This window comes from Sminthopsis crassicaudata, chromosome X (genome assembly GCF_048593235.1).
Source record: "Sminthopsis crassicaudata isolate SCR6 chromosome X, ASM4859323v1, whole genome shotgun sequence".
NCBI lineage: Eukaryota > Metazoa > Chordata > Mammalia > Dasyuromorphia > Dasyuridae > Sminthopsis > Sminthopsis crassicaudata.
The window spans coordinates 44,211,713-44,228,790 of record NC_133623.1 but is presented as its reverse complement, the minus strand read 5'-3'; the positions used below and the strand labels follow the sequence as shown (position 1 = coordinate 44,228,790).

At 38.3% G+C, this 17,078-nt stretch overlaps 1 protein-coding gene across 1 annotated transcript in view; it reads left to right on the top strand.

Annotated features, from left to right (window-relative positions):
• The first annotated feature begins 481 nt into the window (after positions 1 to 481).
• Positions 482 to 17,078, top strand: part of PHF6 (PHD finger protein 6) — a 34,132-nt gene continuing 17,535 nt past the window's right edge. Inside the window, exons 1-3 of the mRNA XM_074278050.1 lie at positions 482 to 673; positions 4,993 to 5,176; positions 5,379 to 5,480. Of these exons, the coding sequence (XP_074134151.1) occupies positions 5,039 to 5,176; positions 5,379 to 5,480 (240 nt within the window). The 5' untranslated portion in view covers positions 482 to 673; positions 4,993 to 5,038. The remainder of the gene's footprint in view (positions 674 to 4,992; positions 5,177 to 5,378; positions 5,481 to 17,078) is intronic.

Genomic DNA, 17,078 nt, shown 5'->3' with positions numbered 1-17,078 from the left:
GTTTACGGGGAGCCTGGGCCACCTGGGTTCTATCCTCAGCTGTGGGACAGCCTGAAGCGAGACGCTTCTCCCAGGGGGAGGCGGCCCCAAAACTAAAACCCCGCAGAGATGCTGTGTGAGGAGAAGGACAAAATGGAAGTTAAAGTGCTTTGAATGCTAGAGCCCGCCTCCACCCCACACGGTTTACAGCCCCAACCCAGGCTTTCTTCCCCCACCTCCCGCCGCCAATGAGGAAGGACTCGCTTTCCCTCCCTTTCTCCCCTCGCTTCCCGGGCCCCATCTCAAAGCAACGCCCCCGGGCCCGGGCAAGGCGCCGCAGCAGCCGCTAAGCGGCAGAGGGGGGCCGGAGCCCTGCCTCCGCCCGAGCCGCGCCTCCCGCGCATGCGCCAACGCGCCACTCAGCCTCGGAGGAGGTGCCTCGGCAACCAATCGGAATTCCCGGCGCGCCGGGAACGTGCCTACGCTACTCGGGGTCGGCTGCGTGCGAGAGGAGGGGGGGCGACGTCAGGGTGTTCGGCTGGAGCCCCGTCTCTCCTCGAATGAAAGGAAACAACCTCCGGCGGCTTCGGACTGCTCCCTCACCGCCGCCGCCGCAGGAGCCCTGCCGCCCGATCCCGCTCGCACTCGCTTCCGCCCGCTTCGCCGGCCCTGTCTAATTTGAGGGGCCCAGTCGGTGAGTCGCCCGCGCGCGCCTGCCCCCCGGCCCGCCCGCGCGCCGGCAGTGCCTACCCCGAGGCCCCAAGTCCCGCTCCCGGGAGTTGCAGGAGGAGGAGGAGGAGGATGGCGGCCGCCGCCCCTGCCCCTGCTGCGGGGGGGATTCTCGGTGGGCTCCGCCGCATTGTGCGACCCTGGGACCGAGCCTTAGCGGCCTCTTGTCGGAGGGGCCCAGCCCGGGGGACGGGGAGCCGAAAAGGGGGCGTTTCGGGGGGTGGGGAGGACGGGTACCCAGGTAGAGGGGTGATCGCCCTTTTGGAGGGAGGACTTGGGGGGCTCTGGGGCGCTTAGGAAGGGGAGGGTCTCAGTCTGCAGGGAGTGCGCTGGGGGTAGGGGAACGGGTGGGGGAGGGGCCGGCCCGGGGGAAGGAGAGATGAAAAGAAACTATTGGGGGGAATCGCAAAGGTCCTGACTTTTGCGAAGGCTTTAAGGATCATCCCAGATTTTAGGGGAGTTGGAGGAAAGCGGGGAAAGGGGGAAACTAGAACGAGGAGCTTAGGGGGAGTGGGAATCCTACTGTGTGGGCTCCCAGCAAGTGTTCGAGAGTTCCTCAAGGCCCTAAAGTGGGGAGAGGTGTCATTAGTGAAAGGGGCCGCTATCCAGGTAAGTAGCATCGAGTGAAAGGCGCCTGATTTGGAATCCTTGTGCGTTTGAGCGTCTCTTTTTGTCTAGGAACGGAGCAGCCGGGCAAAAATTTATCTATGGAATGCCTGTTCCGTGCGAGACGTTGTAATTGTTAACTCCGAAAAATGGCATTGCGGGCCCCCCCCCCCCTTTTTGTCTGTGTGTGTGTGTGTGTGTGTGTGTGTGTGTGTGTGTGTGTGTGTGTGTCCTTACTGCCTAGAGAGTCAAACTCAGTCATACACTTGGGGCTGCTGCAGGCTCTCTTTGTATTTCTGGGTTCCTCACTGGAAAATCCTCCCACTAGTCCTCTGAGCAACTGCAGAAGACAGTAAAGAAAAATCTGATACTAACCAGCCCTCCAAATTCTAAGGCCCTTCCGGTACATTTTATTCCTTTAGCACATTTTTTGTACCCACGTTTCCTCTGAATTCGGCTTGTCCTTAGTTAAAAACCCTACAATCACATTTATATGTTGCTTTTACTTATTTGCCCTATGTTTTTATTTTTTCATGAGACTTCTAATTCATCTGGATCCAAAAATCATATGGTAAAAGTCCAATAAATGTTTGTTGAATTTCACTGAAAATAAAGATTAGACTGAATGTGATTCTCAGGCACTGAATGAACTGATTCTATGCTCTTGAAGCTGATGCTGGGCTCCTGAATGCTCTCCTTGATGTTTGATTTACTTTCAGTACCAGGGTGCTACACAGTGATCTGAGATATCACAAAAGCATTGATTTGCTTCAGTCTAACTGATCCAGCTCTTAATTATTTTCCAGACATTTAAATGATGTTTTGCAGTAAGCAGTTGTAAGGCAAAACAGTTAAAAGGCCATCGAAGAGCAAAACTTTTAAGGAAAAAGGCTCAGTCGCAGGGTGAGAGTATCCAACTTTGAGCTTTATATGCACACACACACACAAAAGCTTTATGGACTAAAAATAAATTCCCATCTGGCTATGAACCCCTTAATATAAGTTCTTGGCAAACCCCCAAATCTTCCTAGGTAGAGATCACAAGTATAGTGCTATGAGCTCAAGATCTGTATTTTATGCCATATTGCTGGGGAGTCATTGTTTCCTCAATAAACTCCTTTTAAGGTTTTACTAGGTGGCTACAAAAATTTTAATGAAGTCTGTACACATAAGCATTATTCTAGAGAGAATGGGAAATTCTACTTCTTCCCTATTTCAGAAAAAGAGTATAATTGAATTGATCCATACTTTGCCTGTTTCTTTCTCCTTATGAATCTAAATAGGTTTTAGCTTTTTAAAAATCTACAAATATTTTTATTATATCAGTTGAATTTATGCCATCAATTTACTCTTGTCAGACTTTGTAGTCTTTTGATAGAAAGAACAGGAGGTTATCTAAATTAAAGTGAGAAAATTGACCCTTTCATAGTCAGGATTAAATAAAAGTTACTTTTTTTTTTTTTTTTTTTTTTAAGAATAAAAAGTACTTTATTATTTCTAGTTCCAGCTCTTCCTCACAACCCAAAATATTTTTTTTTTTGGTTTGCCATAAGCCATTTTACAGCCACTGATGGGAATTTATAGAAACTACTTTAAAAATTAAATTCAACAAAGATACCTATCATACAGATTAAATCTATAGTATAGCATTCTTTCTTTGAACGGAAATAAGAATGCAGGATGATAGTTTTAGAATGATTGGGATCAAAAAAATTAATTTAGAATTTGACCATTAGATGGATAATCTTGGGGCAATTTCTTAATTTTGATGTTTCACATTTAAAGATTTTGGCAGCTATATATAAACAGGGCAAAGCAGCTGTACACATACTTTAAGAGCAAATGTGGAAATACTTTTTTTATATTCTTTTTTATTTTAGGATAGATTTTCATCAATTTCAAAGTATATTGGTAGTGCTATAAGTAAAATACTTTTGTAAATCATTAGGAGTGCCATTTTAAAAATTGTGATGGGCAGTAAGTTAGATTTAAGCTCTTAAAACAAACTATTAGCTGCTTGGGCAGTAAGTTAGATTTAAGCTCTTAAAACTATTAGCTCCTTTTAAATTTCAAATTTAAAGGAAAACTACAAATAAATCACAACAAAATTTTTCTTTCTGATATTACTTTAAGGTAATTATATTTAACATTTGATGTAATTCTTTATTTTAATATATTGTTGGAAAATGCTATTAAATGTTTATTAAATTTCACATCCACCCCCCCCCCAAAAAAAAAAAAAACCCAACTTTTTTCCCATAGGTAAATAAGTGCTTTTCAACAAAGGATAAAATAATATTAATAGTGATTATTTAAAAAATAAAAATCTTGAAGTTATATAGGATATGCTATATATTTTGCAAGCCGTGGACCCTGAACCATTCAGTTGAATATAAAATTGTATATTCTATTTGATTTGAGATTGTAGAAAATGAATGTAAATCAAAGTCAATAATTGAATGCTTTCTCTATGATGAAATTGTGGTTCTAAATGGGATACTTCCCCCTTCTTCCCTTTGTTTCTAAGTATGCCACTTACTATCTTTATTTTACTTAAATTAAAATTAAGGTTCATTTGGAAATTTTTTCCACTTATTACTATTGAGGTTTCTGCATTTAGGTCACTGTCATATTTTATCCCTAAGGCCTACCTAATTAACAACAAAGCTGTGAGTCACTGAAATGATTATATATTGGTGTATAAAATCAGCAAAATCTAAAATCCTAAATTTTTTAGTGTAGTATTATTAACTTAAATTTTCCTTTACCATAGAAAAAGAAATAGAATGGTGTAAGTATAATTCACAAAAATAAATATTCAGAATATTTCTTTAGAATTGAAAATTTGAGTTATTAACAAAATAATTGCAGGAAAGTTGTTATGATTAGTAACCATGTAATAATCATAGCATAATGAGGGCCCTTTTTGGGAAAAGGGAGTAATGAGATGTTTACCATTAATCTTTTTCACAGTGTGATCATAAGTGAAGTCTCTGCTGGTCTCTCTGTCTATAAAATTATAGATCTGTATCCTTGTACCATTTCACCTCACACCTTTTAAAAACAGTTTTTAATTAATGTCACTGTGACTTGTTTCCTTATCTCTGAAAGTCTATATAAAGAAAAGATAAATTTATTTCACTTTCATTGTTTTATTGAGACATAAAGCTTAACTCTTCTGACTATTGTGAATATAGAATATTAGTCAATGATACTTTTTTGGTTGTCATTGTATACTATGGCCTGTGATTCTTTTTTTTTTCCCCAGGGGCACCTAAATTTGCTTTTTAAAAAAATTACTTTGTCAAAAGATATTGGTTTATTTTATTTAATTTATTTATTTTTTTTTTTGCATCATACACATATAGGTCAAGTAGAGAATATTGTACAAATAATTATATTTTCCAATTTTCATTAGGCTAAGTGATAGGTTCTTTTCCAGATTTTAAATTGTAGTTCAGGAAATATTTCTATAAACTTTATTTGGGAAGTGTTCATTTGAGGTGCCTTTTTATTGTGGTCCCATCTTGTGCTTCAATATGAATCTATGTATACATTAGACATATTTCTCGAAATAAGTGGGTTTTTTTTTAATTATATGGCAAATACAAAAGAATTTAGACAAGGAGGCAATTTTAAGATGAAATGAACAGTTGTTGCCTTTTTTATTCTCTGTAGCATTTTTTGAGACTTAAAGTGGCATTCTAAAGGCAATTTAAAAATCATGTCAAGCTCAGTTGGACAGAAAAAAGGGTCTACAAGACAGCGCAAATGTGGCTTTTGTAAATCTAATAGAGACAAAGAATGTGGACAGTTATTGATATCTGAAAACCAGAAGGTGGCAGCACATCACAAATGTATGGTAAGTACAGTAAAACACAAAAAGAAGTCATTCATTAGACTAGGAAAATATTAATTAGTCTTAAAATCTCAACTAACTCTTTATGGAAATCATATGTGACTGACAACACACTGTTTTGATTAGAAATGTTACCATATTGGGTTTTACTGTAGTACTTTAATATAAGAAGCTTTTAAAATGTTGTCTTTTGTATAACTTATAGCTTTTTTCATCTGCATTGGTGACCTCACACTCTGATAATGAAAGTCTTGGTGGATTTTCTATTGAAGATGTTCAAAAGGAAATAAAAAGAGGCACTAAACTGGTAAGTCAATTATGAACTACCAAACTTGAAAATTTACTCATTTCACAGTGTATGAAATTATTTGCAATTATGGTGTGCCCTTTTTATGGGCCACTGAAACTCAAGGAATGATAAATAACAGACAAAATGTAGTGCAAAAGAGCTTTTAACATATATTTATATAGATACACACACAAATATACACTGGTATGTATGTTTATCTTTACATATCTTTACATTTCCTGTACATGACATTCCATCTTTCCCACTGTGGGGCCTGTGCACAGATTGTCCCTCCTCTTGGACTTTTTGGGAACCTTGGCTCCCTTCAGAGCTTAGCCCCAATGCCACCTTCTACCCAAAGCCTTTCTGATTCTGCCTAGTTGTTATCTCCAACCCTGCAATACTGCTTCACACTATGTTTTGTCCATACATATGGCTTATTCATATGAGAATAGTGTTCCCATTTTCTCAGAAAGAATAAGGATTTGGAGGTAGACTAAGTTTACTTATAAATTAGACAGTTAATTATTTGGTGTGATATACAAGATATACAAGTGGCCTTTGTGTAATTTCTTTTTCCCCATCATGAATTGCTGGTGTATTTTGATCTCAAAATTAGTATGACCAATACAAATGAGAAAGATAATATAGTTTTACTAAGATGTTTAGCACTGAATTAAAAAAAATAGGATTTTCCGGTGATAGAGGATATCAAGTAATATTTGTGAAGTTAACTATGAGATTTTAATAATTTCTGGGAATCCTTGTGGAAATTTCACTGAAGTCATACTAGTATAATAAACTAGCAGTTCTTGCTTCAGTAACATGTCTGAGAAGTTGCTATTGCCCATTGTTTTAGGAAAGTAGTGTTATCTCATTTAAAATTTCTTAAATGATATAACATTTTCAAATCCTTAAAAGATCAAAGATTAAAAGATCTTCTTTCTCATATTTGAGTATTTTGGTTTAGAATCTTTATTAAGATAAGTCTATTGAAAGTAAAATAATTGAATGTGCCCTTCCAGTGTCCCTTTTCAGTCCATCTTACACATAGCAGCCAAATTGGTGTTCCTAAAGCTCCACTCTGCCCATGGCATTCCCCTACTCCTGAAGTTTTAGTGGTTTCCTGTTGCTTTTAAGATTAAAACATCAAATTCTCTTGTCATTTAAAGCCCTTCATAGGCTGGCTTCCGCCTTGCTTTCCAGCCTGATTTTACATTACTCCCCCCTACACACCCTGGGTTCCAACCAGACTGGCCCATTGCTATTTCCTGTACATGACATTCCATCTTTCCCACTGTGGGGCCTGTGCACAGATTGTCCCTCTCCTTGGACTTTTGGGAACCTTGGCTCCCTTCAGAGCTTAGCCCCAATGCTACCTTCTACCCAAAGCCTTTCTGAATCTGCCTAGTTGTTATCCCCAACCCTGCAATACTGCTTCACACTATGTTTTGTCCCCAAAGACAGCATAAGTTCCTTGAGGACAGTCTCATCTTGTTCTTTGTATCCCCTCTGCTCATTGCTCTCATCTCCCTATTTTAAAGAGTTATGATATAGTTTGCCTCTAAGTTCTGTTTTAGAATCTTAACAAACAGACTTAAATTAATTGATGATGTGAGGAGGGAGGTAGTCATGATGGCAATCAGACAGGTATTTTGATAAGGCAAGGAAAGTACCACATCACTGGATTAGGAAAAGGCAGTTTTTAAAAACGTAGTCAAAGGAAGTTGCTTTTGGCAATGATAATGGTTTTTTTCTCCTTAGCCCTCATTAGGATCAGAATACATATATTATTAGTCCTTAGTATCCCCAAAGTAAAACATTTTCTATAACCTGGTTTCATTTTTGAAAATAAAGAACATTCAAAGGTTTAATCCCCCCCTCCAAATTTTTGAGTTAAATGGAAAGCCCCATATTTAGGATTTGGTTTTGGTTTTGGTTTTTTCAATGCCCTATACTACAAGTTAGCTTAAAGAAATAGGAAACTTGCTAAAATATAGTCACATTCTTTATCCTTCAATCACATTCATCCGCAGTATAACAATGCTATATACTTGAACCCATTCGAACTTTGAATGACGTTCGTTACCCCAGTATTTCTTTGTTTACATTTACATGTTTCTGGGATGTGGACATAAATACTGAATTAGGAATTATTCTCCTTAGGCAGGACTAAGTAGCCACAACTTTATTTTCATTTCAGGAACCCTTATTTCACTGCAGTAGGCATTGCATTCCTGTTATTGTTAATTGAGGGACCACATATTTCTCTGAGAGAATTTTATCTACTTGGGCCTTTCTTTGTGAAGGGGACATCAGAGGTTCTTAAGGACAATATAGCTACAGTCTTGTCAATGGTGTGAGTCAGTATAAGGGTCTCACCGACATACCATAAGAAATTGTAGGGGGGACATAGTAGAGAACTCCAGTAGATTGGGCCATAAATCATTTTTTTAATCCCTCTATTTTTTCATGAGATAAAAGGGAAAAAAAAAATCAACTCAGTTTTTTGACTGGTGATATGGTGTTTCAGGCTAAGAAAGACCTTGTCCTGTACATTCTTCAAGAGGTCAGGATTTTAATATTAACTTAGTTCCTGATTCACTTTGTAGCCTTGGATAAGTCATTAAAGTTCTACATTTTGGGGATAGATTGAGGATAATACTAATAACCACATCATACCTCTTCCCCCACCCCCACTCAATAAACTTCAGTGGCTCCCTCTTCCCTCCAGGAAGAAATAGAAAAAACTATTTTTGAAAACTCTACGTATTTTCTGCCTTTTCTCCCTTATGCATACTGTGCAGTCCAGTGCCACTGACCTCTGCTGTTCTGTGAATGATAATACATTCCATTTCCTGACTCACAGCATGTCCCTTTTGCCTGCAGCTCTGTCTTTGCTCATCTCTGCCTCCTGGCTTCCTTTGCGTCTCAGCTAAAATTACACCTTCTCCAAAACTTTCTTTAATGCTAACACCTTCAGTCTCAGATTATTTCTAACTTATTGTATACACATCTTTTGGAACATATTTTGCATGTTGTCTTTCCTCATTAGACTGTGAGCTTCTTGGGAGCAGAACTGCTTTTTACCTTTTTTTGTATTTCTGCTGCTTAGGGCAATACTTGGCACTTAGGAAATGCTTGTTGACTGACTGAATAACCACTGCTTACTAAATAAGTATATTATGATGCTGAATAATTTGTTGCTTCGTAAAAGACAAGGTATTATCCTGTAAAGGCCATTTGGATTTTCAGATCTTATTGATTCTATCCCCACTGTGTCTTTAGCTTCACCTCATTTTTGTTTCCTTAACAGCCATGTTAGTTTGCGCCCTCATCTTCTCTCATCTAGACTGTTACAATAGTCTGTTGCCTCCAAGCTCTCTCCTCTTTAATCCATTCTCTACAAAAAAGGATAATCCCAAAGAAATGCCTGATTCCCTTGCTCAGAAAGTTCCCATGGCTCCCTATTGCCTAGGATCAAACATTAATTCCTTTGTTTGGCATTTACATTTGGCCTTAGGAGTCTGGCTCTCCTCTAGCTTTCCAAACTTTCACTCATTACTCCCTTTATGCACTCCACATCTGGCCAAAATGTCCTCATCACTACTTCTGTAACACAACACTCAGTTTCCCATGTCTTTGTGTACCTTTGTGCAAGTAATTCTCCATGGCTAGGCTGCAGTCCCTTCTCACCTCTGCCTCTTGGAATCTCTCACTATCTTCCTTCAATGCTCAATTCAAGTAATACCTCCTACTTAAAGCCTTTCTTGATTTTCACCTTTTCCCCCTTCCAGCTCCTACTCTCTCCCCATCCCAGTTACCTGGTACTGACTGAATTGTAATAAGTGTAAGTTTCTTTGTAACCTCATCCCTTAACAGTGTCTGACATGTAGTAGGTGTTTAATAAATGCTTGTTGGTTGATTTGTATATAGTACCACTCGTAGCTATTGAATATCACTGAGAATACTGTTGAACCTCTGTGGTAAAACTAAAATATTACACACACACACACACACACACACACACACACACACACACACACACTACTTATAGTAATGAGAACAATCATTTTTCAAGCATCTCTTGTAATAGGGAACCAGAGGATAACCTGGATTAATAAAATCCACGTATAATTCAAAGTCTCTTGACTTCCACCAAACCTTGAAGTGCTAGCAAGTAGCAGAATTGACAAACTATAGTTGCTTTGCTTTGTCTTCAGTGAGTGACAAAAAAAGTCAAAATCAGTCAGAAGGACAGAGCATCTGTGTAATTGATCAACTGGATAAACATCAGCTCCCCCCCCCAGCCCCCCAAGTTGACTTTTTTTGTGTGTGAGACGTTTCACCGTGTGAGCATGTCTATTGTCAGCACAGCACACTGCCTGTTCATCTCATATCTATTGTCAGCACAGCAGGCTGCCTGTTCATCTGTGTTTCTAGGCGCATGGGTGCCAGTTGAAAGCAATTACCTCTGGAAAAGAACAAAGGCTTTTGAGCTTAGCTGCTTTCTAAAACAACCTGCACCTGGTATTGCTCAAGCACCTTTAGGAAAGGAAGAAGATAGATGAGTACCCAGAGTGGAGAAAGTGGTTCTGAAGCTGAAGAGGAGCAGAGCCCCTGACTTGTGGCTAGCCCTTAAGAATGGGTGGCTCTATGGAACTTCCTTTCCTTCTTAGCTCCTGATACTTGGGATGGCCTCATTTTCCTTCTCTGTTATTCCAGATCCTGTTTCTGTACATTTATAGCTGAAAGGGACTGGAGCTCCTCTATCCAACCCCCTCACTTTATAGATGAGAGATTAAATTGCTTCATCATGGTCACAAAAGTAGTAAGTGGCAGAACCAAAATTTGAAAGCTGACTGACTGCAAATCCAGCCCTCCTTCCAAGTACATTGCTGCATCTGGTATTGAATAAAAGGGAAAGAATAAATGATTTCCCTACTCTGCATTCTCCCTATTTCTCTTCAGCACTCCTGTGACTGGCAGAGCCTAATGGTGATCTCTTAGGGAGCAACCATGGAGCAGAAAGATGACCAAACTAGGACTTGACAGGCCTTGCTTTTATTAGCACCAACTCTGTCATGATGGGGCCTTAGGAAAATTGCTTCACTTTTCAAGGCCTCCATTTCTTAAATGCATAAAAGAAAATACATAAAATAACAAACAAAACTAATTATGATGAAAAATAGTTAGCAAAATATTACTAAAACAAGTTCATCAAACCCAGTTTAAGAACCTGTAGAACAGTGACTTCCTAAGGTCCTTTCTAGAGCTAGGATCCTTTCTCATGACTATTAGTTAAGATCCTTAGCCCCAGCTCCCCTAGAGAACCCTCTGAATCTAATAGTCTCTTGAAAATATAGGTGATCTTTAGATAAACACACACATATCTAAGTATACCTCTGACAGTAGAAAGCAAAGCAGGCAAGCAAGCCAATTGTCAAGGCCCTCAGAATAAAAGTGATGTTAGAGTCAGTTCAAGATACTTATCTTCTTGTATTCTCTTCTTTACTGTATTCTGCCCCTTCTGGGGAGTCTGACCCAGGCCATGGACTCTGCCAGCAGTGGTTTGGAGCTAGAGATAAGGGGAAAGCATTAAGTGCTTACTCTGTGCCCAGTACTATCTATGCTAAGTGCTATATTAATATTATCTCATTTGTTCCTCGAAACAACTCTGGAAGGTAGGTGGTATTGTTATCCCCATTTTAAAATTGAGGGAACTGAAGCAAACATAGATAAATGACTTGCCTAGGATCACTTGGCTAGTACAGGGCTGAGACCAGGTCATCCTAGTTCTGATGCTCTATCCCCTGAGCCACTTAGCTGCCTGAGGGTAGTGCCTCATTGCCTAGGAGGTGGGGGGGGGGGGGAGGTCAAGCAGAGTCACTGAGTTCCTGAAAAGTAAAAATACTGAGCTGTTCTGTTACTTCTACTACTACTACTACTACTACTACTACTACTACTACTACTATTAAGGGCTAATTAGAGATGAAAAAAGGCTTCTGAGCATTTCATTTAACCTCATAGTGTTCCAGGTAACTCTAAAACTAAAAGTTTTAGATATGTTGTTTGTTGGTATCACCAAAAGCATTTTCTACACAAAAAAAAACCCATACAAAGGAAATCACAGGTCTAGACTCCTTCAAAATATCTTAGATGCTCTGGGTTAAATGGACTTTTGTGAGCTGGTCTGGGAATCTTAACCTTAACCAACACTGTTTTACTGAGGAAATTTGTTTTTAAGTTCCAAACAATGGACTTAGAAACTTTCAGAACACAACTAATCCATAAATTGGGCATTTTCCTTATTCTCTAGCTGTGACAGCAATCGCCTAGCAACACTGAATGGGGTTTCCTACTCAGACATTGACCCTGGCTAAGAAATGTTGGTTCTAGAGGAAGATAGTAAAGCGTATTCTCTATTAATGCTATCTTCATTTTTTGGAAATTGTTAGGAAACAGAGTCTGCTTCAGCAGTATGTCCGAAGTACATTTTTCCCTAGATGAAATTAAGTGATAGGATCATTATTATATCTGCCTTATATAAACTACAAATTGTTATCAGGATGAGAAAAAAGAGTAGCATCTTAGAATGCAAGAACAAAAAAGTATCTCAGAAGTTAGTTCAGTTCTGCCCCCTTGCCTCTAGGCATAAATTAGATTGATTGAATCTAGATAAAATTAATGTCTGTGGCATTCTTATATTCCTGGGAACTGAGATTGTAATTTTCCTGATATCTAATATTCCTCATTATATGGAAGTTTTGTGTTATGTATAACCTAAATAACTCCTTTTCTCTCTCTGTGATTTATAGCTGTTTGCTGAGTATTAAGCATCTTCTCTGTGTACTGGATTATGCTGGGCACTAGAATTACGAAGATGAAACTAGGCCCTTTCTAATAGGGGCGGGAGGTGGGGGGGGTAGTTTATAAACACCAGTTAATATATAAGAAGTGAATAAAAAGATTGTCATGAGAAGTTCCAGAAGTGAGTAATCACTTAGAGAGCTAGAAGTGACCTGGGAAGACTGTATGGAAGAGGTGACACCTGAGATGGAGCTGGAGAGAGACAAAATATGTGAATTAGGCCATTCTGGGCATGGATGCAGCATGACTAAGGTACAGAGGCAAGAAAGGAAAGGATAAGATGAAGGAACTGATGAGTAGCCTTGTTTGGCTGAAACGTAGATTACATGCTGAAGAGTCTGCAATTAAGACTGGAAGGGTTGGTTGGGAGTCTTATAATGAGGAACTTTGAATGCCAATATTAGAATAACTAAAGGTCTGGGGTATAAGTGCAATATGATCAGACCCCATGTGTTAGGAAGATTATTTTGGCAACTATGTAAAGGATGTGTTTTAAAGATAGGAGAAGACTGAGGGCAAGCAAACCATTTAGTTGGGGCCATCCTGGGGATACTTCCTATTGTAAAGCTAGGATGGAGACAAAGAGGAAGAGATGAATTGCACGGGCAGTCCTGTGCTCTGGTTAACTGAAGTTTCAGCACTGTTGCAAGTCTAAGAAATATTCATCTATATTCCTTCCCTAATAAGTACATTCTGGTGAACTTTTCATTTCTGCTTGAGAATCATGAAGTACCTCAGCCTCATCATTTTTAATATCACATCCTATTGACTATAGCTTTAGTCATGTATAGGAAATTGATCTGAATATATCCACTGTATATGCTGGAAATCAGTTTTTCTTTCTTTCTTTCTTTTAAGCTTTTTATTTACAAAACACTATAAATAAAAATTTTTCAACACTGACCCTTGCAAAGCCTTCTGTTCCAAATTATCTCTTCCTTTCCCCCCCCCACCCCCTCCCCTAGATGGCAGGTTGTCCTATGGAAATCAGTTTTTCTTGTAATTTCACCTCATTTTACCATGCCTTTCCTTCCTTCCCCTGCCCAACAATTCCAGCTAACTGAAAGTTCTGAGTAGTTCAAGTTGTACTATAGGTTATTTGCTTGAGAAATTTGAAAGAGAAGCAAAATTAGTAAGTGGAAGGAGCAATCAAGGGAAGAAAAAGCATTTTTTTGAGAACAATGTTGAAAACAGAAGGCTTTAAAGGTTTCTTCAGCCTTTACTCATCTAGCTGTCGCTTTGTGAAATACTGCAGCAGTTAGTGCCACATAAAGTAAATAACTCATCCTGTGTTCATTTAGTAAGCACTCACTCCCTTTTTTTATACAGTCATTAGAAGCCCCTCTGGTCCCTCTTACAAATTCCTTGATTGTTGCTTTGCACTATCTATTTTTTAAGTTAGCTAATTAGGTCTTAAAAAATACATTGGAGTGGGAGTTTTTAGGATACGCATAATTTAAGGTCAATTTACTTAGTTTAAATTTTATGGCCTCAAATGGAGCTTTTCTTATTTTGATTTTAACATGCATTTTAATGCAGGAGCTTTGCTTATCCACTTATGCTAAAAGATACATTCCTTTGTGATTTTTGAAGATAATTTAGAAGGAATAGCTAGGTAGACTAAAACAAAAGCTTTGAGAGGGCCAAGGAGAATAAAAACTGAGTCACTGATTGTTACTGGTTAACTTAGTTTTTAAAAAACATATCTATTTTCTTCATTACCTTTTTTTATCTTACAATTCATACAATTAGAGCTTTTGTTCTTTGTTGTTTAGTCATGTTTTTCCAGTTGTGTCTGATTTTTCTTGTGACCCTTTTAGAGTTTTTTGGGGGGAGGGGGAGTTTGGCAGAGATCCTGGAGTGGTTTGTCTTTTTCTCCTCCAGCTGATTTTACATATGAGGAAACTGAGGCAAACAGGGTGAAGTGACTTACCCACAGCTGCTACATATGTGAGGCTGGATTTGAGTTCAAGAAGAGTTTTCCTGACTGCAAGATTACCTAGCTGCCCCACTTAAGAGCTCAAAGGGACCTTATAAGCCAGCTAGTGCACCTCTCTCATTTAACAGTGATGAAAGGAAAGCCCAGTAAGGATGAATAACTTGTCCAATGTCAGTCACGTAGTAAACGACAAAGCTAGAATCCAAACCCAGGTTATCTGACTCCTAGAATCTCATTGATAATTTTCCCATGAAATTGACACCTTGATGGCATTTAGAATCCCAAAATAATTATAATTAGCATTTACATTGAGAAATAATTCTTGAGAAGGAAAGTTTGCTTGGAGGGCCTGGGGGAGAAAGGGGGTATATCTTAAAATATAGGTATGTCTGATGTATTCCTTAAGACATTGTCATTGCAAAGCAGAATGTAAGTTAAGAGTTGAGACACAGCAAATAGTGCTGTTGAGGTGGAGCACTGGTTTTTATTAACTAAGTTTTAAGAGTTAAGGCTGGAGCTCAATGAGGACTTTGAATCTCACTCAGGCTAAGGAGTTAAGACCATCATAGTGGCTGAGATCAGGCTTTTAAAGGGTAAAATGACTTACTGGGAATACATTTACACAGAGCTCAGTAACTCTTTAGTAACACATTTGCAGCTATTTTGGCAGATGTAAATTGGACATTTAAATTTCTTTTCCTTTTCCTTTGGCTGCTTTGTTTCTTTTAAACAGCTGTGGGTAGGCTAGATAGTTTAGAAAATTGTTAGTATGCTCTCCAGTTTCTTTGCCAGTCTGAGTTCACTGTGAATACCACATAAAACTAGTGCTCACGAACACAGGTTGAATATATGTAGATATGCCAGTCCTTTTAACACAGTCATTATCATCCTTACCCCAGAAGATATTTGATAGCAAATAAAAGCAGATTTTTCATTCATTTGCTTCATGTAATTTAAACCATTTGGTTGTGACAGGTTTAGATGCATAACTTTGCTTGAAATCTTTTACCACATTTTAGGCTTTCTATATCATTTTTATTATTTTCAACAAAGAGATGAGTACTCAAAGCATATGCTGTTTCACCTATTTTAGATTGCTCTCCCTATTTTTGCATGTTCAAAAAAATAATTTATTTTTTTCAAAATTATTATATCTCAATATGTCACAATTTATATGGACAACAGCATTAGCTTTGCTACTTACTACCTTTGAGCAAGTCATTTACAGTCAGTGGACTTCAGTTCTCCCTCTCTAAAGTGTGAGTCTTTAGACTGAATGACCTTGAAGATCTTTGTTAGTTCTTAATTCTATTATCCTCTAAGACATCATGACTAAACCAGTTTAAATGTTTTATTCACAAGATGCCTACTGAAAAAAATATCAGAAGTCACATTCTAGTAGCTTGTCCATGGTCATATAGCTAGTTAGTATCTAAGACTGGATTTGAACTCTGATTTTAAGCCCAGAAATCTCTCCACTTTGCTACCTAGCTGCCAGCATGGCGGCAGTATTAATGATCTTGCTCTTTATATTAAAAAATTTCCCCCCCTTTTTCTGAGGCTAGAGTTAAGTGACTTGCCCAGGGTCACACAGCTAGGAAGTGTTAAGTGTCTGAGAACAGATTTGAACTCGGGTCCTCCTGAATTCAGGGCTGGTGCTCTATCCACTGCGCCACCTAGCTGCCCCCTTTACATTAAAACTAAGGGGGGGAATAGAACTTTCTGAGCTACGAATATTACTATCAAATCTTCCCCCTCCAAAAAAAAAAGAAAGAAAGAAAAGTGTTCATACGTTTATTTAAAGGCCTACAATCTAATCTTGTCAAAAAAAAAAAAAAAACTTCAGTAAAATCAAATGTTCCAAAATACTTCATTGTAATGAATTTTTTTTACTGTTTAAAAAAACTTTTTAAAGTTTTTTTTTTTTTTTTTTTGGGAGGTGCAACTAGGTGGAGCAGTGGATTAGAGCACCAGCCTTGAATTCAGGAGGACCCTCGTTCAAATCTGGTCTCAGACACTTAACACTTCCTAGCTGTGTGACCCTGGGCAAGTCACTTAACCCCAGCCTCAAAAAAAAAAATAAAAGTGGTTTTTTTTTTTGTTTTTTTTTGTTTGTTTTTAAGAGTAAAAAAAATCATTACAATGAAGTATTTTGGAACATTTGTTAGAAGCTAATCATTCATGGAAACAGAAGATGAGTTGTTATTAACTATGTAAACTTAAATGCATTTGACCTTTATATAAGTATTGTAGGCTATTGAAATTGAAGAAGTTGCATTATATATGTACCTTACTAAACCCACTCCCCTACAACCACCCCTGAAAATAGATAGCTTACTAGGTTTTTACATCTTTTTTCTGAAAACTCCTTAAGTTTCATGTTAGTTTGTGCCCAAAGATAGGATTAAGTTTGTATTCTCCTATGAGAAGAATTCTTTTTATGATAAAGGGTACTTTTCTTTGCATGTTGTTTTGTGTAGTTTTGTTTATCTAGAGCAGTGATTCTCAAACTTTTGTTCTCAGTATCTTTGTGCCAATAAAAATTATTGAGGATATGTCCAAAAGTGTTTGTTTATGTGAGTTATAGATATTTATCATATTAGAAATAAAAACAAATTTGGAATTTGTAGACCCTCTAAGAGGGTGCCAGAGAACTCCAGGATTCTCTGGACCACACTTTGAGAACATTGATCTAGAGCAAGGGTTCTTAACCTAAGACCTAAGGACTTGTTTAATTTTTAAAACATTTCACTAACTGTATTTCAGTGTAATTGATTTCCTTTGTATAAAATAATCCTACATATTAT